Source organism: Cuculus canorus, chromosome 17 (assembly GCF_017976375.1).
Source record: "Cuculus canorus isolate bCucCan1 chromosome 17, bCucCan1.pri, whole genome shotgun sequence".
Classification (NCBI taxonomy): Eukaryota; Metazoa; Chordata; class Aves; order Cuculiformes; family Cuculidae; genus Cuculus; species Cuculus canorus.
Window position 1 is genome coordinate 6,803,689 of NC_071417.1, and position 15,420 is coordinate 6,819,108.

At 46.8% G+C, this 15,420-nt stretch overlaps 1 protein-coding gene across 2 annotated transcripts in view; it reads left to right on the top strand.

Annotated features, from left to right (window-relative positions):
• Positions 1 to 15,420, top strand: part of BCR (BCR activator of RhoGEF and GTPase) — a 92,458-nt gene that overhangs the window by 40,963 nt on the left and 36,075 nt on the right. For both annotated transcript variants that reach the window (XM_009571323.2, XM_054082143.1), the window contains exons 2-6: positions 2,636 to 2,820; positions 10,111 to 10,215; positions 10,715 to 10,900; positions 14,398 to 14,505; positions 14,803 to 14,863. In XM_009571323.2, the coding sequence (XP_009569618.1) occupies positions 2,636 to 2,820; positions 10,111 to 10,215; positions 10,715 to 10,900; positions 14,398 to 14,505; positions 14,803 to 14,863 (645 nt within the window). The remainder of the gene's footprint in view (positions 1 to 2,635; positions 2,821 to 10,110; positions 10,216 to 10,714; positions 10,901 to 14,397; positions 14,506 to 14,802; positions 14,864 to 15,420) is intronic.

Here is a 15,420-nt window from a genome sequence, read left to right on the forward strand (position 1 = left end):
TGATTCACGCAAGCCGTTCTGCTAATAGAGTTTAGTCTGCATTCCCTCCCCCATTAACAGGAGTGAAGCAAACCATAAATTATGAAGGTGAGAATTGCAAGTGAAAAAAATATTCCTGCCTTCTTTTCTGCACAGCAACATGGTCTTGTTACTTCATCTGCGCAGTGGAAGCTGGTTGGTTCAGAGTCATTTGAAGAAGCTTCTGAAGGAAAAAACTCTTGTCGAATAAAGGCACAAAGCTGCCAAGAGCGCCAGTGCTGGTGTTGTTCCTTGGATAATGCCAGGGTTAGACTGTCAGTCACGTCTGGCAGGCTCCTTGGGTTGGGAGGCTGCACAAGGGGCACCTCAATGGACACAGGCACCTACACTCCTCCATCAAAGATATGAGGTGTGAGGAGGGGTCGGGTTGGTTTGGTTTTCTATGACATAAATAGTGCAGAGATGCAAGGAAAGACACCCATCCACCTTCTGATTTTTAATCAGTTCGGATTTCTGGAGTCAAACAGTCCCTTAACCTTCAGCCAAGCAGCAGATCATCCATCTTGTGTGTGAGGAGGGTACTTTTTCTTTTCAGTGTTCCCTTGACTGTTTGGTTGGTGTACAGTGGGGCCGTGCTGTCTTCTCTCCCATGTTCTTTTGGCCGTAGAACTTTTGATAGTTCCTACATGAGGTTGTTTTGGCTTGCAGATGTTGTAGACATTATCCAACTGTGGGCTATCTAAAACTGTCTTTAGTTTGTGACTGAGTGACTCCCTTTCGAGCCTCCCTTAACCAAATCAATTTAATAGGGTGTCTTCTAAATGGCTGAGGAACTCTGGAAGCCTCTAACATCAAGAGAAAAGTCCCTTCCAGAGACCATGTGCCACCTTTCCCCCCAGCTCCTGTTCCCGTGGTCTCGCAGAGCTCAATGAGCCTTTGGAGGAGCTTGGAGAGCGTGAGCACAAGGCCATGCCGTGAATGGGTAGGTGACATAAAACTCGTTGAGCTCGTTACAGTAACATTGCCCTGGGCCTTCATGAGCCTCAAGGCCTCGTGTGCAGCCGCCTTTAGCTGTGCGGTTCTGTACCAGCCCAGACAGAGCCTGAATTCTACAGTGAGTTTATTGTTGGGCTTTCAGTACATTGTTTGCATACGTTCCCTACGCCAGCTCTCCCTCCTCAGTCAGCCACACGGCTCAAAGTTTTATTCTGTTCCACGCAGAGTTCACATCCTTTACGGAATGAGTCATGCTTTAATGGAGTTTGCTGTGAGGGAGGAAAGTGGGCTTTGAAATGTTCCTCCTCCCCCGGCTCCGTGATGTGAACGGCATTATTAGTACCCCTGGCAGCTGCTGCTTATTATTTTCACAGAACCTGGATATTTGTGAAGACAAGTACAAATTGGTTCTGCTTGTGCTCAAGTGTGAATTTGGTGCATAATTTTAAACTTACAACACAAGAAAGCTGTTCTTTTCTTGTGGTTTTGTCTTCCCTAGGGCTCGCCTGCTACTACAAACATGGATCTCTCTTATCTCCCTGGGGTTGTTTCTTAGTCTGGGGATGAGAGTGATAGTTTGTGACTCGTTGCTGAAGGTGGAGGAGTTCTGCCACGCTGTGTTCTGTGGCCCGTGCATGGCTGTCGCTGCTTTTCACAGGACACTGCTGGGCACTGAGAGGGGAGAGCACTTCACAGGCCCACGGAACTTGGATGTAGGGTTGTCTCCAGCTTCTCTCGACACGTGTGTGAAGTGGTGCTGCTGGGCAGAAAGCAGGTTCTCTCTGCACAGCTCTTTGTGCAGAGAGGTAGGAGACCTTTTAACGTGTGGCAGAGCAAGCTGCTCACTGTGTGTCCTTAGTACTGATTTTTGCAGACACGATCTCTGTACGCAGCTCCCAAAGGTACACGAACCAGTTTTACTGCTCACCCTTCCTGCAGAGTTCACTACTGTCTCATGCAATAATGGTTAATTTGACTCTTTGTACCAGCATCTTTTTTTGTTTGTTTTTTTTTAGTGTTTGGGTTTTTTTAGGGGTGGGAAAAAGAAGCAGGGCAATGGTTCATTCAGTTGTTTGAGAAGCTGGTCTCAGCATCAGGAAGGGGGCAGCCGGTAGAAGAAGGCTTCTGAGGGTTTTATTGTTGGCAGCAGGCTGGTTCACTTGATGTATAAGACCTTCCTCTCCTGGTACTCTTGTTCCCCAGAGGTTTGGAAAGAGCTGTGTTTCTCCTCTGACCTGTGTATTGCCTGTGATTGCTGTGCTGGCAGGGGCATCGCCTGGTCTTGTTATACAGAAAACCAGGGTCTGTCACCCTAACTAAGCAGGGCATTCCTAAACCCAGACTGCTTAAATGGAGCCTGCAGAAGGATTTATTGTAATGCTAATGCATTTGAAGGAAAAGTTGAGGGAAGGAGCTGTGATTAAATGAACACTAGAAAGGACTTTACCTTTTAGGACCTAGAATGAGTGCAGTGAACATTTGGTGACAACCCGAGTTTAATGAAATATACGTCTCCACTTGATCTATATCTACCTATCGCTCACTCTGGATTTACTGATAAGCATCCATGATAGCTGGGAGATAGGCAGCGCTGTGGATGAGCAGCCTGGCTCTGGTACATCTCGTCTCTGACCAGACAGATCTTTCTCCTGTTTTCCAGATGCTTCATTCGGTGGCACACCGCCCAGCTATGCGTACGATGCAGACCGTGCTGAAGAGCAGAGGCGACATCATGAGATGATGCCCTATATTGATGACTCGCCATCATCCTCACCCCACCTCAGTTCCAAGAGCCGGGGCAGCCGAGACACCCTGTCCTCAGGGTCTCTGGAATCTACAAAATCTGTGAGTCCTTTCCTGCCTTTTTGGAGTCAGCGAAGCCTTGTAGGTTTGTAAGGGGTAGCCTGTGTTAACAGGGAGCAAAGACACAGTCCACCAGCACTGTAGGGCAGATTGCCTGACATAATAGACCAGTGCCTGGTTGATATTGCATATTTAAAGCTAAATTGAAGCTTCTAGCTGATGCCAAACCTAGACTTCAAGGATGTGGGGCGTGTGTGATTTTTAAGGCTCATGGGAGAAGGAGGTGGGTATTTTACAGGTATCAGTGTAAGTGGAAGTCAACATCAGCAGCTTTACCAGACAGTTTTCTTTATCTTCTATCAAAACTTCGATCAAACTCCTCAGGATTCTGACAAGTTCCATGGACCATTGCTCCTTATGTTCCTTATTTATATCCTTCTGCCACTCTTTAGTGGTCAGGGCAGTATCATACATTTCCTTACTTCTTCTGGGATGAATGTTAGATTAAGAAGCCTTCGTAAGATATTGTTCTTATTCTTCTTCCTCATTTATGAAAACCCATCTCTTAAAGCCTTCTCAAGTACGTATATTATTGGCGTTTGCTTAATTTTATGTGACTATAAAGTATGGAATCTCATTAGTTGCTGTGTGTTAGTCTGTTAATTCTGAGATGCTTTTTTACATCTCAAGATGAGAATCATCATGATACGTAAGACGCTTTTGAGTGCAGAAGTGATCATTAGTAAATTCAAAAGCTCCAAGGACATTTTAATATTGGCATATTTCCAGACTCTGTTTCTCAGGATGAAGGAAAATTGCTATGGGACCATGTGTCGCTGAGAATTCTTCTCAAAGAACCACTTGTCATAGCGCCTGCGACTGGGGGCCTGGAAGAGACGCTGCCTGATAGTTAATCTTGTTCTTGATCTGCTTGAATGTGGCCTCATAAGAATTTCATAGCAGTTCATTTCAAAGTTACCTTAATAATGCTGGAAGGCTGCCTTTAAAAAATACTTTTTAACGTAAATGGCTGCTTTCTTATCTCCAACTATAAAAAGATGGTTTATGGCTTCCAAGAGAAAGAGCGTCCTGACACAAATTAGAGTTTTGAATCGTGAACCTCAGTGACTTCAATTGGATCTGTCTGTGGTAGTGCCACTCGTGAGGCATGGTCAGTGGCAAGGAGAAACAGACTGTTGTCTACATGGCTGCAGTGTTTCCCAAAGACGTTAAACATTCTGCCGCGGTGAGCTGTTGGATGGCTGTTACTGTAGTTATGTTTTCAGCTGTAGTGGAAAAGACAACAGTAGCAGAATAAAGTGTCAAACACACTGTGCAGAGCCAAACACATCAAATGTGTTTGACCAGGAATACCAGTGCGTATGTCTTCTCTGTTTTCTTTTTCACTACACTTCATTAGCAGAAAACATTTCTTGCTTACATGTGTTTGCTTTCCAGTTGTCTTGTTGCCCTTCAACTTTGTTCTTCGATGTATGCAATTGCTTCTGAAAAATCTAGATACTCTTTATGACTGGTCGTTCAGAAGTTCAGAAATGCTCATGGTTATCCAGCCTTGCCATGTGCCTACAGGCATATCTTGAGTCTTACGATAACTTTCAGTTACGCTGTCATGTCCTGTTTTTCTGTGGAGCTCCGGCATTGTCCGATGTAGATAGGGAATGAATCTCACCAGATCCAGTGTTTTAACTCTGGAGCTGTGTGTGCCTGATTTACAAGACGCTGCACGCTCTGCTCTGTGTACAAAAGTGCTCATTTCCTTTTGGCATGACCATCGGCTCCAAACGCAGGTGGAATGCTAGACAGGTGTCAATTATCCATGCAGTGTTTGTGTGAGATAAGAGGATGGCATGTTTGCTAACCGCAGGTGATCAAGGCAGACAGGTCATAGGAAAAGCATCTGCTAATTTTGGGTGCTTTATGCGGGATGTTCTGCAAAACCAGGTTCTGGCTGGAAATGCAGATTTCTTCACATTTAAAGTAGAATCTCCTTAACTACATTTGCAACCAAGAGTTAGCAACACTCCCATTGGGCACTCAGAAAAGGGAGAACATTGCAAACAATGATTTATTTTTTTTTAAGTGTAATTTGAAATAATTCATTTAGTGTCACACAGGTCTGGCAGCATTCTGGTGTGATCTTCACCTGCCTGGTCCATGAGACCAGCCTTCCTATTGGAGACAGGGTTGTTGCTGTCAGGACATTAAAGAAGTTTTACTTTGACTTGTTTTGTGGGCTTGCTCTGGGCTTTGTGTTTTTCTGCCAAGTACTTGACTAAGTCCTTCCATCTCCTTAGAGCAGGAAGGCAGGGCTTGCAGAGCAGGTTGTGAACCTCTCTCCTAGCTTGGTCCAAAAGGGGGGCCAGAAAAGTTCACCTCTGAAGCTACATCAATAAATAGGATTACTGCTCTGCTTGGCGCTACCAATGCTAGCTTGTCCTTCCAGGTCCCTTTCCTTTTTTCCTCTCAGAATTTGAGCTTGTTCGTTTGTTTTGTTTTATTGCTGTTTCCCCTCACCACCCCCAACAGAGGGAATTTTCCCCTTTTCTCCTCAGCCTTGTGCTCTGAAGCGTCCTGTTTGGCTGTGCAGCCCTGTCCAAGCAGAGCTGGCACACCCATGCTGAGGTTATTTATAATGCTGGCTGCTCTCCCTGCTCCTTCCCCTCTCAGCGTGGAGCATGGGTGGCTTGATTACAGAATTTGCCCTGTTTAATATCACCAAGACAATAGGACCCCTCCAGCCTGTTTAGCAGAAGCTTTCAAAGAGAATTGCACTTTAAAAATCAAAATGAATTGTTTTTTGTAGGCTGTCAGCTTCTCTGAGTTTGTGAGCTGCCCTTACGGGAAGCCTCCCCTTTGAACACATTCGTTGTGCAGCGTATGAACACACTGTACCAAAGAAAAGTCTGGGAGTTAAAGTGCCTTTTATACGCCCACTTTGATTCGCTGATTCCCTTTACAGAGCTGTGCTGGCAGCAACCACTTTGCAAAATCTTACGTGTTGTGGTTTCTAGATTCTTAATCTGCTTTCTTCTAACTGTGGCAAGAAAACAATTATTGCTGATAATTTAAACAACAACCAGAAAGCCCAGAGTTCTTTAAACAGAATCAGGAAGAGCTGAATCCATCTAATCCTTGGAGATGGTGAATGTCAGGCTCACAGTAATTGAATACAACATGCAATGCCAGCCTGCTTAGGAAACTAAAGTGCTTAGGCTGATAAGCTGTAAACACATTCAAAACAGCCCTGTCTTGGGGCCAGTGCACGCTCTTCAATATCTTCAGTGCTTCCAGCCACCCTGAGCGGCCTTGGGTCAGGTCGCAAGATTGCACTTACAGCTGTGGCTCAACATTTTGGGGTTGGAATAGCAAGAAGCACACCAGGCTGAGAAGAAAACATCAGAACTTTATAGGATTGAGATTCCTGGGGAGCTTCTTTCATAAGACTTCCCACCTTCCTTTTTGTTTTCTTTCCTTTGAATGTTCATGAGGATTTTTGCCTCCTTGTTCAGAACTGGCTGGGTGTTGGGTGCTCACAGCTCCCATGGCCGACAGATGGGCATCTATCCCACGATAACCTCCTAAGATTGGTTTATTCTGAGATGTGTGGGAAGAGAGGTAGCCAAAAGTTGACAGGGCAGTGGAGAAAGGCTAGTAGTGGATGCTGGATCAAAGAGGGAGGGACAGTGTCAGAACCTGCAATACTAGTCAGACCTGTACGAGTCCGAAAGGGCTGACAGAGCAGGGGAGGAAGCCCAGAATGGCCTGTGGACTACCTGGGACACCCTGCAGAGTGGCTGGGTTGGCCAGTGCAGGCTGCTCCCACATCCTGCTGGGCACATCCCAGCTGCCCTTTGGTTAGCATGAGTGTTTTCCCTTGGTTAATGTGGTCTGGTAGATGTGGTACCAGCTCCTCCCCTCACCCCACAAACAGCTCTAAGATTTCTGACTGTGTCCTGTTTGCCAGGGTGGGGAAAAGGAGCCCTCAGCCTTAGCTGGTCTCCTTGAACTGCTGGGAAGCATGTTACCTGCGCCCAGGGCGTTCCCTCTCTTAGCTGCTTTTCTGCCTGCAGTGCAGAACGGAGCCATCAGTGAGGCTGCTGTGCTCACAGTGTTGCTCTCTGTGTCCCTTTTTGTGTCCGATACGGGCAAAACAGAAAATGCCCTTGACATGGGATGCATCACACCAGGGCTTGCAGTCAGGGGTGAGCGGAGGGAACAGCCTTGAAGGATCTCTGCCTGCTGAGTGCTCCGTCGTGTTCTGAGTGAGCAGGTGCTGCGAGTGAACGATGTTGTAATACCAAAGAATAAACTCGCTCTCCTTCTTCCCGACATTGGCATCGGCTCCCAGGAAGTTTCTCAGGACGTTTCACAACACGTGTGACTCAAAAAGCACCCTGGGGCTGAAGAAGCACAGGGGCTGTTTTCCAGATGTTCATCTTGTGGCGAGAGCTGCTGCTGGCTGCAGCCCCAGAGGACGCTGTCAGGAGAGGCCTCGCTCAGCGGGAAGCTCTTGTCAGGGCACCAGCGCTGGAGGAAATGCCGAGTGGCAGCAATATTGCAAACAGCAGTGCTGTGATCCCTGACACTGCCGGAGCAGCAGGAGATCAGCTTTGCACATGAGGAATCTGTATGTAAAGTTGGGGTGCTGCACAGGGAGCCGTGGGCTGTGCGGTGGCTGGATGGAACTCCCTGAGGGTTTGCTCCACAATCCCGTGCTGGAACTGGGAGCAGCCCAGCCCGGCCTTGGCTGCCTGCATCCAAGGCTGGAGTTTTGCAAGCATCATTCTTGGAAAATGCTCCTGTTAGAAAAGGTTAGGACAATACTGTGGACTCTGCAAAGTGTCCTTGTGGTAATAGGCAGGAAGGAAGGCCTCGAGCGTGTCCTGGGAGATGTTTGTCTCTGAAAGCACATCACTCTGAAGGAGAGGACATTAACATTCAGTCAGAAAACGCTGTCTCTGGGAGCCGGTGGTGCCCAGCAACAACTGGCTGGTGAAGTAAAGCTCTTATTTGTGAAGAGGAAAACTGTTGTGCCAGTATCCTGAGGGGGAAGTTTGAATATTTAAATGCCTTGTCATTGTGTGCTGCTCTCTGCAGATGTTACAGACAGACCCAGCTGGTTTTTAAACCCTCGCCTCCTCCAAGAGAACCTGCTGAAGAGAATTACGGTGCTGTGTCAATATTGACTGGTTACCTCATCCGCAGCAGTGGGGACTTGGGAAAAACTATTCATTGTTTCTCAATGCTTCTTTGTGAAGCTGCTTTTTTCCTTTGGAAGTGTCAGTAATTGTTGGAAACCAGAGGTATTGTGTTTTTCTTGTACCAGGGCTTCTGGGAGCTTCATGCAAACAGCTCCATCCTGACCTCTTCAGATGAAGGCAATATTTGTTCACCATCTTGGGGCTGTCTGTCGTGACTACGTGTGGGTACCGTGCCTTACTGGTGGTCTCTGCAGTCGACATCCAGGCACTACTGGCACAGAAACCATAAGGAATGGTCATAACGTCAGTGCAGGTTTTTGCCTGAGCTGTACCAGGCAGTAAGACCGGTGCTCTGTACGCGCACAGGACCTATTGCTGCATTCATTTTATGGTGTAGTTTGTCACTGGTGTTTTTCTGAGCTCCTCTGAACACAGCTGATGAATTACACCCCCCTTGTTTGTTTGAGATGCCCTTCCTGGGTTTTAGAAGGCACTGTGGTTCTGACTGAGCCTTTCTAAAGGGTGGGATGCGAACACAAGTTCTTGCCGGGTAGAACCTGACGTGTGTGTAGATTTGGCTCATTTTCTTAGAAGAGCTTCTGTCTGCCACCTACTTCAGAGGTGGCGGTGGTGGTGGTGTCTGACATCCCACAGAATGTTTGTACGCTATTTGCTGCAAGGTCTTTTAGTGCAGAAAATTGCATGTGCAATATAATGTAAGCGTTCAAACGTGTTATTGGTGAGACTGAATCCACACATATCTGGGAGTGTAAGGACCTATTTTGTTCTTCGTGTGGTGCATAGGCTCCAAGTCACACTGTGTGACAGCTGTTGTAAGCTTACCTGTAGCCGAGATACCTCTCACTATCAGGAACCTCACGCACACGCCAGCAGGGTTCAGAACTCAGGACCCCAATCTGAATGAGCTTTTTCTGGCAGCTCTGAGGCTCATGTTCAGTCAGCAGAGCGAAGCACACTGCAGCGTTCCCTCGTCCTCCTTCCTGCTGAAATCAGTAGCTGAAGATTCCTCTGTTTATTAAAAGAAGATGGAGTCCCAACCAACCTACCTGAAGCCCTTGAAAAGGATTTGCTCTTTCCAGTCTGACTCTGTTCTTAGAGGCACTTAACACATAAAAAGGTTGCAAGAATTGTCAAATGCATTTCTGTGACTGACAGAAATAAGAAGAGCTGGAAGTAGGATTCTGTGAAAAGGGTGTGCTCTCAGGATTTATAACCTTCATTGTTCGACCCCATTCTTTCCAGAGTTTATGGAAACACTGAATTTCACTTCATTGGGTTAAACGTGTTACAGTTCTGAGAGGATGATTGAAATTCAACAGAGCAGTTACTGCCTCCCGTAATGCTCTGTGTTAGTCTGCCCATGGTGTGTGCATTTGCCCATCAATGTATTTATGTTTTTCTCTCTCTTCGGTTGCTTTGGTTAAGAACTGCTTCATGGAATCCCAATAAGAAAATCAGCGTGTGCGTTCTAAGCAGTACCGATTATTCCATCCTCCAACTAAAAATTGGTATTGTGCAAGCTAGCATTGAAAAATACTTCTGTGAACAGTAGAGAGTGGGAGGGAGAGCAGCCACTTCCACAGCAGTGTCTGGCAGTGGCTGCTGGTGCTCATCGCATTGGTGTAGCAAGGGAGAGCAAGGCTGCCTGGGGAGCAGGAGCCTAGAGAGCTCTGGTGGGATGAGGCAGGGAACGGCTGTGCCTCCCCAGCATTTGTTTAGGAGCATAAACTCTGAATTGGTGAAGTTCTGTGTTTTGAGTTCAGTGGGCACTAAATTGAGGCACCAGAGCTGGCTGACTAAAGCCAGCACCTGCAAACAGTCTTAAGTGACAGCAGTTGCTGGTGAATAGAGTCATCTTTAACGTTTTATGTTAGTGTGTTCCTAGGAACAGCACGTTGAGCACAGGTTGGTTTCTGTTTGGTTGTTTTTTTCAGTCTGAAAGTAAACCAAGAACACAAATACACTGTGGTCAGCTGAATTGTATCTTTTACTCTCCATCCTCGTTTACGTTTTTTTCTTTTTCTTCCCTTGCTTCCCTTTTTTTCTTTTCCTTTATTTTTTTAATGTTTTGGTTTTTTCTTCTCTGTAGAGTGAGCCAGACCTGGAGAAAGGCCTGGAGATGAGAAAATGGGTCCTTTCGGGAATCCTCGCAAGTGAAGAAACCTACCTGAGCCACTTGGAGGCTCTGCTGCTGGTAAGCACTGGTGCAGATACCATTCCAGAAACTGGTATGGAATTCTCACTGCTGCTTCCATCCAGAGTTTCCCAGAATCTCACATACCATGAGCTGTGTTCCCTGCTGTAAAGGGGACCTGTTACTCCTCCTCTGCAGAGAGGCCTGAAGAAAGGACTGGATATGGCACAACCAGAGAGGTACTAGTGTGAGAGTATCCAGGAGCACCATCTTTCAGTATCCTGTGCTAATTATTAGACACAACACTGTACAGAGATTAAGGAAATGGAATGCAAAGGGATTTTAATCACACCATTAGTATCCTGGGGAAATCCATCTACCAAGGGTGGCTGATCTCTATGAGAGAATTTGTTCATGTCTAGCTTTCAGGAGTTAGGTGAATGCAAATATCACTTGTTAACAGGATGAGAAACAGCTCTCTGGAGGGATGTGTTATAATGTGACAAGGGTGAATGTACTTAGTTTGCATGATAACGATTTCCCCCATTGCTCATTTCAGCCCATGAAGCCTTTGAAAGCAGCTGCCACCACCTCACAGCCCGTGCTGACGAGTCAGCAGATCGAGACAATATTCTTCAAAGTGCCTGAGCTCTACGAGATCCACAAAGAATTCTATGATGGGCTCTTTCCCCGAGTGCAGCAGTGGAGTCACCAGCAGCGCGTGGGTGACCTCTTCCAAAAGCTGGTGAGTCTGCTACCTTCACCAGAGCTTCTGTTACCTGTCTTTCGGCTCACGGTGCTGGTACACTGTCTGGTGACTAACCCGAAGGGATGAAAGACCATAGCAGAGTTAGACGAGAGCTTCTGGCTTTGCCTCGCTGCGGTGAAGGGCCTACAGCAAAAGTGGCTGTTAATTAAAGCCTCCAGCAGGCTCTGCTGCGAATACAAATACAGCCTCGTGGAGAGTCAAATCTCCAGGGTGTCTGCAGTGTCATCACAACATTTGCTTTAGAGGAAGAGGAGAGAATGGCAGTGTTAAAAAGCATACTTTTTAATGCTGGCAGCTAAGTATTTCTCATTATTGCTGAACTCCTTCACGTGTACTTATTTCTTTCTGTGGCACTTTGCTCATTTTCACTGGTTTATGGTCATCACCTTTGGCTTTGCTTTTCTACCAACATGCTAGCCTTGCTGCTCCTTGCTGCTATGCTGATGCAGTCAACCTGCTGCCGAGAATCCTCCAAGCAACCACCACAAAATTCTGCGTGCGGAACAGGACAAACACATACACAGTGTATCCTGAGGCTGAATTAAAATTGCTGAGTTTCTGAGCCAGATGACAAATTGTTTGCATTCTAGCAGACTCCTTTGGCCCCTTTAGCCTCTCCCCCAGCATGTGCAGAGAGCAAGGGATTAAAGGAGCTGGTTTTTCCCTTTTTAGAAAAGAAAAGAATCTCTACATTCCTGAGGTGCCTCTGATGCTCAGGGTAGGAGTGACATTCCAGTGAGGGTTTGTTGGATGGGGGGTGCGCCTTACCAGGGTCGCTCAATTGTTAGCAGCTGTGCAGCCCAGCCCCAGCCCTGTACCCCATGGAGCAGGAGCAGATGGGCTGGCGAGATGGTGTTTTCCATGCACATCAGCAGCTCCAGATCAAAATACGGAATCTGCTTTGCGCTGCCAGGAGGGGTCAAGCTTGGCGAGTAGTTTGTGGAATGCAATCTGAGCAACTGGTTCCAGAAGACAAACTCACCTGCTGCTGGTCGCTGAAGCAGAGATACAGAAGGCTGCACTGGAAAATACAAACTGCACTGAAAATGTAGGGCAGCAATGAAGGCAGCACGAACTGAAGAAGACCTGAACATTTACTTACGCTGCTGACCATCAAGCAATCTTTCCCTCTCCATCCAGCTGCTTAGGCCCTGGTTTAAGACCGTCTCTTGTGAATGGTGGTCACAGGCCCAGGACTTCCACCCTCCTGGCTCTCTGGTTTTGTGTTTCTCTCGTGTTTGTGTGTTTGTGACAGAACTGTTGGGTTTGTGGAGTTAGTATTGGAAGCAAAGGAGCAGGTTGCCCTGGTGCAGGAAGCTTTGAGCTGGCTTAGCAGTCCTAGTTTCTGGTAGTTTGGCACAATGTCAGTGGGAGCTGTGAGCTCTTTGCTGGGGGAGATGAAGCTAACAGTTCTTGGCAGGTAGTGGAAAGCAGCTGTATGGGAGAGACAGCAAGAACGTCGGGCATCACGAGATGTCTATACAGGATGCACATCAAGTCTTTCGGAACAGGCTATTTTCTTATGTTCGTGTCATGCAATCTCATGATAAACACTGGAATCTCTGTTGTTATCTGGAGGTTCCTGGGGACATTAATTTTCTTTAAAATCATGCAAAGCGAAGCACCATAGATTGAAGTTGTAGATAGTGCATGCCAGGAGTTTTAGAATTTCACGTGCTCTGCCACAAAGGATGAACAACTTGTGACACCAGCAACTGTTATCCCCCTTCTTTCTGCTGAAACTAGGGAAAAGAAAAAAAGATTCTAGGCAGTTAGTGGAGTGAAAAAGCTGGAGTGAAATATCACTCTCATTTTGGGGCAATTTTTTGCACATAGTTTTTATGAGTAGAAAGGAAACACTTTAGAAATGTTTTTAGAAATCAAGAAACATTTAGCAAATATTGCTGATAGTTTTCAGGAATGGAAAAATGTTAACTGAAAGCGGTTGTTTCTACCAAAGCTGTTGAATTTTCAGTGTGCTCTCCTTAATGAAAAAAGAAAAAAACATTTTGAGAGCCGTGTGTGAGCGTTATGGCTTTGATTGGAAGCTCAGGTTTTAATGAAAAAGATGCTTCCATGACAGCATGTTTAGAGGAGAAAAGGAAAGCTTGGAGAGACTGTTCGGGAGGAGCGGGACACGAGAACACCACACAGGGGTGGAGGAACTTCAGAGTTCTGACCTGTTAGCATTGCCAGAACCCTAGTGTCATCAGCCCGGCACGTTGATCAGCAATTCTGATGGCAGCTTCTTCACTGAGCTCAGCCTCTGTGGCAGATACAAGTTTTGTTCTTTTCACACTGCCAAAGCCAGGCCAGCCCAGGCATAAATGAGCGCTGTTTCCTTCAGCTTCACTCATAACCATGTTATTTTGTGTGAGGGCTTTTTCTCTTCTGTAGTCTCTTACATAAAGCTCCATAGAGAATGAGGAGCACAACGATGATGAGAAAGCAGGAGAGACAAAGAGTGGAAGTTAACTGCTCTGCCTGTTCACCTTTTGGGCAGGAGTGCCAGGAAGGTTGCAGGAATAGTAAGGTAAGTGCAAGATCTTCTGGTAACAAACTTCTCAATGGAGCCTTTTATGGCACTGCATCTCTTGGCTCACCACTGACCCTGCACTTGGAAGTGTGTTCAGCTGCTGAGGCATTTAGAGCACAGCCTGTGCAGCTCTGCGACACAGAACCAGCTCTGGGATCCAGACAAGCCTGGAAGTTACCCAAGGATTGCCCGAGTGGGATCTTGTGTTCTCCAGCATGAATGTTGCTGCAATTCCTAAGTCAGCCAACAGGATCAGTGCGAAGACTCGGTGATAATAACGACTTATTCCTGCACTCTTAAGTCCCACTCCATCATGATCTGCACCAATGTCATATTCCTTCTGCTGGAAAAACTGCCATTTTCTGTCGCCCTTTGCTGCTGTCGCTGCCTTCCAAGCAGATGGTGCTCCGGATATCTCTTTTGTATTTTCAGCACACTGCTGCCCTTATAACGATGTTCACTAATGCCGATATGAGTTAATATCTTGGTTTGATTTAGTGTTTCCATCGTGCAAAAGCCAACAAGTAGCTTACTGGGGTCATATTTTCGCTGTTGGGCTGAATCATTCCAGTCTGATTCATGTTTTGTGGCAAATAGCCAGCAACTCCAGTTACATCAATGAGCTAAAATATTAATAGATCCTAGTCTGGCAGTTCAGAAGGGAAAAATAGATGGTAGTAACAAGGATGTGTCGTTCCCACAGGCTTCCACATCCTTCACAAGTGAACTTGCCCAGCGCAGATGGCACTGGGTGCATGGGAGCACCTGCACTCGCTAAGTGAAGCTGACAGGTCAGGGGTTTATTTCTGGGCCTGCTTGGCATCCTCTGTGATCGTTTGCCATGAAGGAACGTGGCCTGATCGCTAGATGTTGAGGCTGGCTGTCCCAAATGGTCTTCTTCCCCAGCATTTACATTGTTCTGTTTTGCTTCCTGCAGGCCAGCCAGCTGGGAGTGTACCGGGCCTTTGTGGATAACTACGAGGTTGCTATGGAGACAGCGGAGAAGTGCTGCCAAGCCAACGCTCAGTTTGCCGAGATCTCAGAGGTAACGTCGTGGTGTTCAGGCGCACAAGCTGCCTGGCTCTGCCCAATGCCCTTCTCTGGCACCTCCGTTTGTCCCCCTGGTATCTCTTAGGGGGATATCAAATTCCTCAGTATTTGAGATGTGTGGGTGCCTGTGACAGAGCAGTGTTAGAGTTACTAAGAAGGAGAACATATTTCTCCTCCACCGATTTGAACTGTGAGGGCTGTCCTTCTTCCACACAAGAGCAGGTAGTTTATTGCATTCCGTGATATTTCAAGGGGATTGACTTCTGCTACATGGCTTTTCTTTTTCTTTCAGAATCTAAAGGCTAGAAGCACGAAGGAATCTAAAGATCAGACGACGAAAAATTCCCTGGAAAGTGAGTGCTCAATATAAAGGAGATGGTGCTTTGTGAGGGCTGGGGGCACTGTTGCCAGGCCTCAACTCTCCCTTTTTCTTTTTAAATGTTGGAAAAGTGTGGAGTCCTGGCAAGCTTTGCTGGGAAATCCGTTCCCTTCTGCTGAGTAGCAGAGCTCCTGCACAAGAAACTGCCTGCATGCGTGGGGAAGTCCCTACCCAGCTCAAAATCTCATCGGCCCCTTTGGGCAAAGCCAGACCAACCAAAGGGCTGGTGTGATTTTGAGAGAACATCTGCTACCCTATGACAGCAGAAACACAGTCCTGGCAGTTCTTGTTTTGTGGGTTTGCCCTGTGGTCGCATCTATAGAGCCTGCTTAAGGTCAGATTCCATGGTGCTTGTCTCTGTGCGCCCAAGTAGAAGACAACCTGTGTTGTACGAAGCTTCCATACTCGCTAATGTAAAAGCCTGTCCCTTTCCTCTTCTGGCCTGTTGTCAGGATTGGGAAGCGATGATGTGTCATGCTGAACTGCAGAAGAAGGCATGCTCTGCCAGCCTTTCAGGGACCTCCTTAGCAC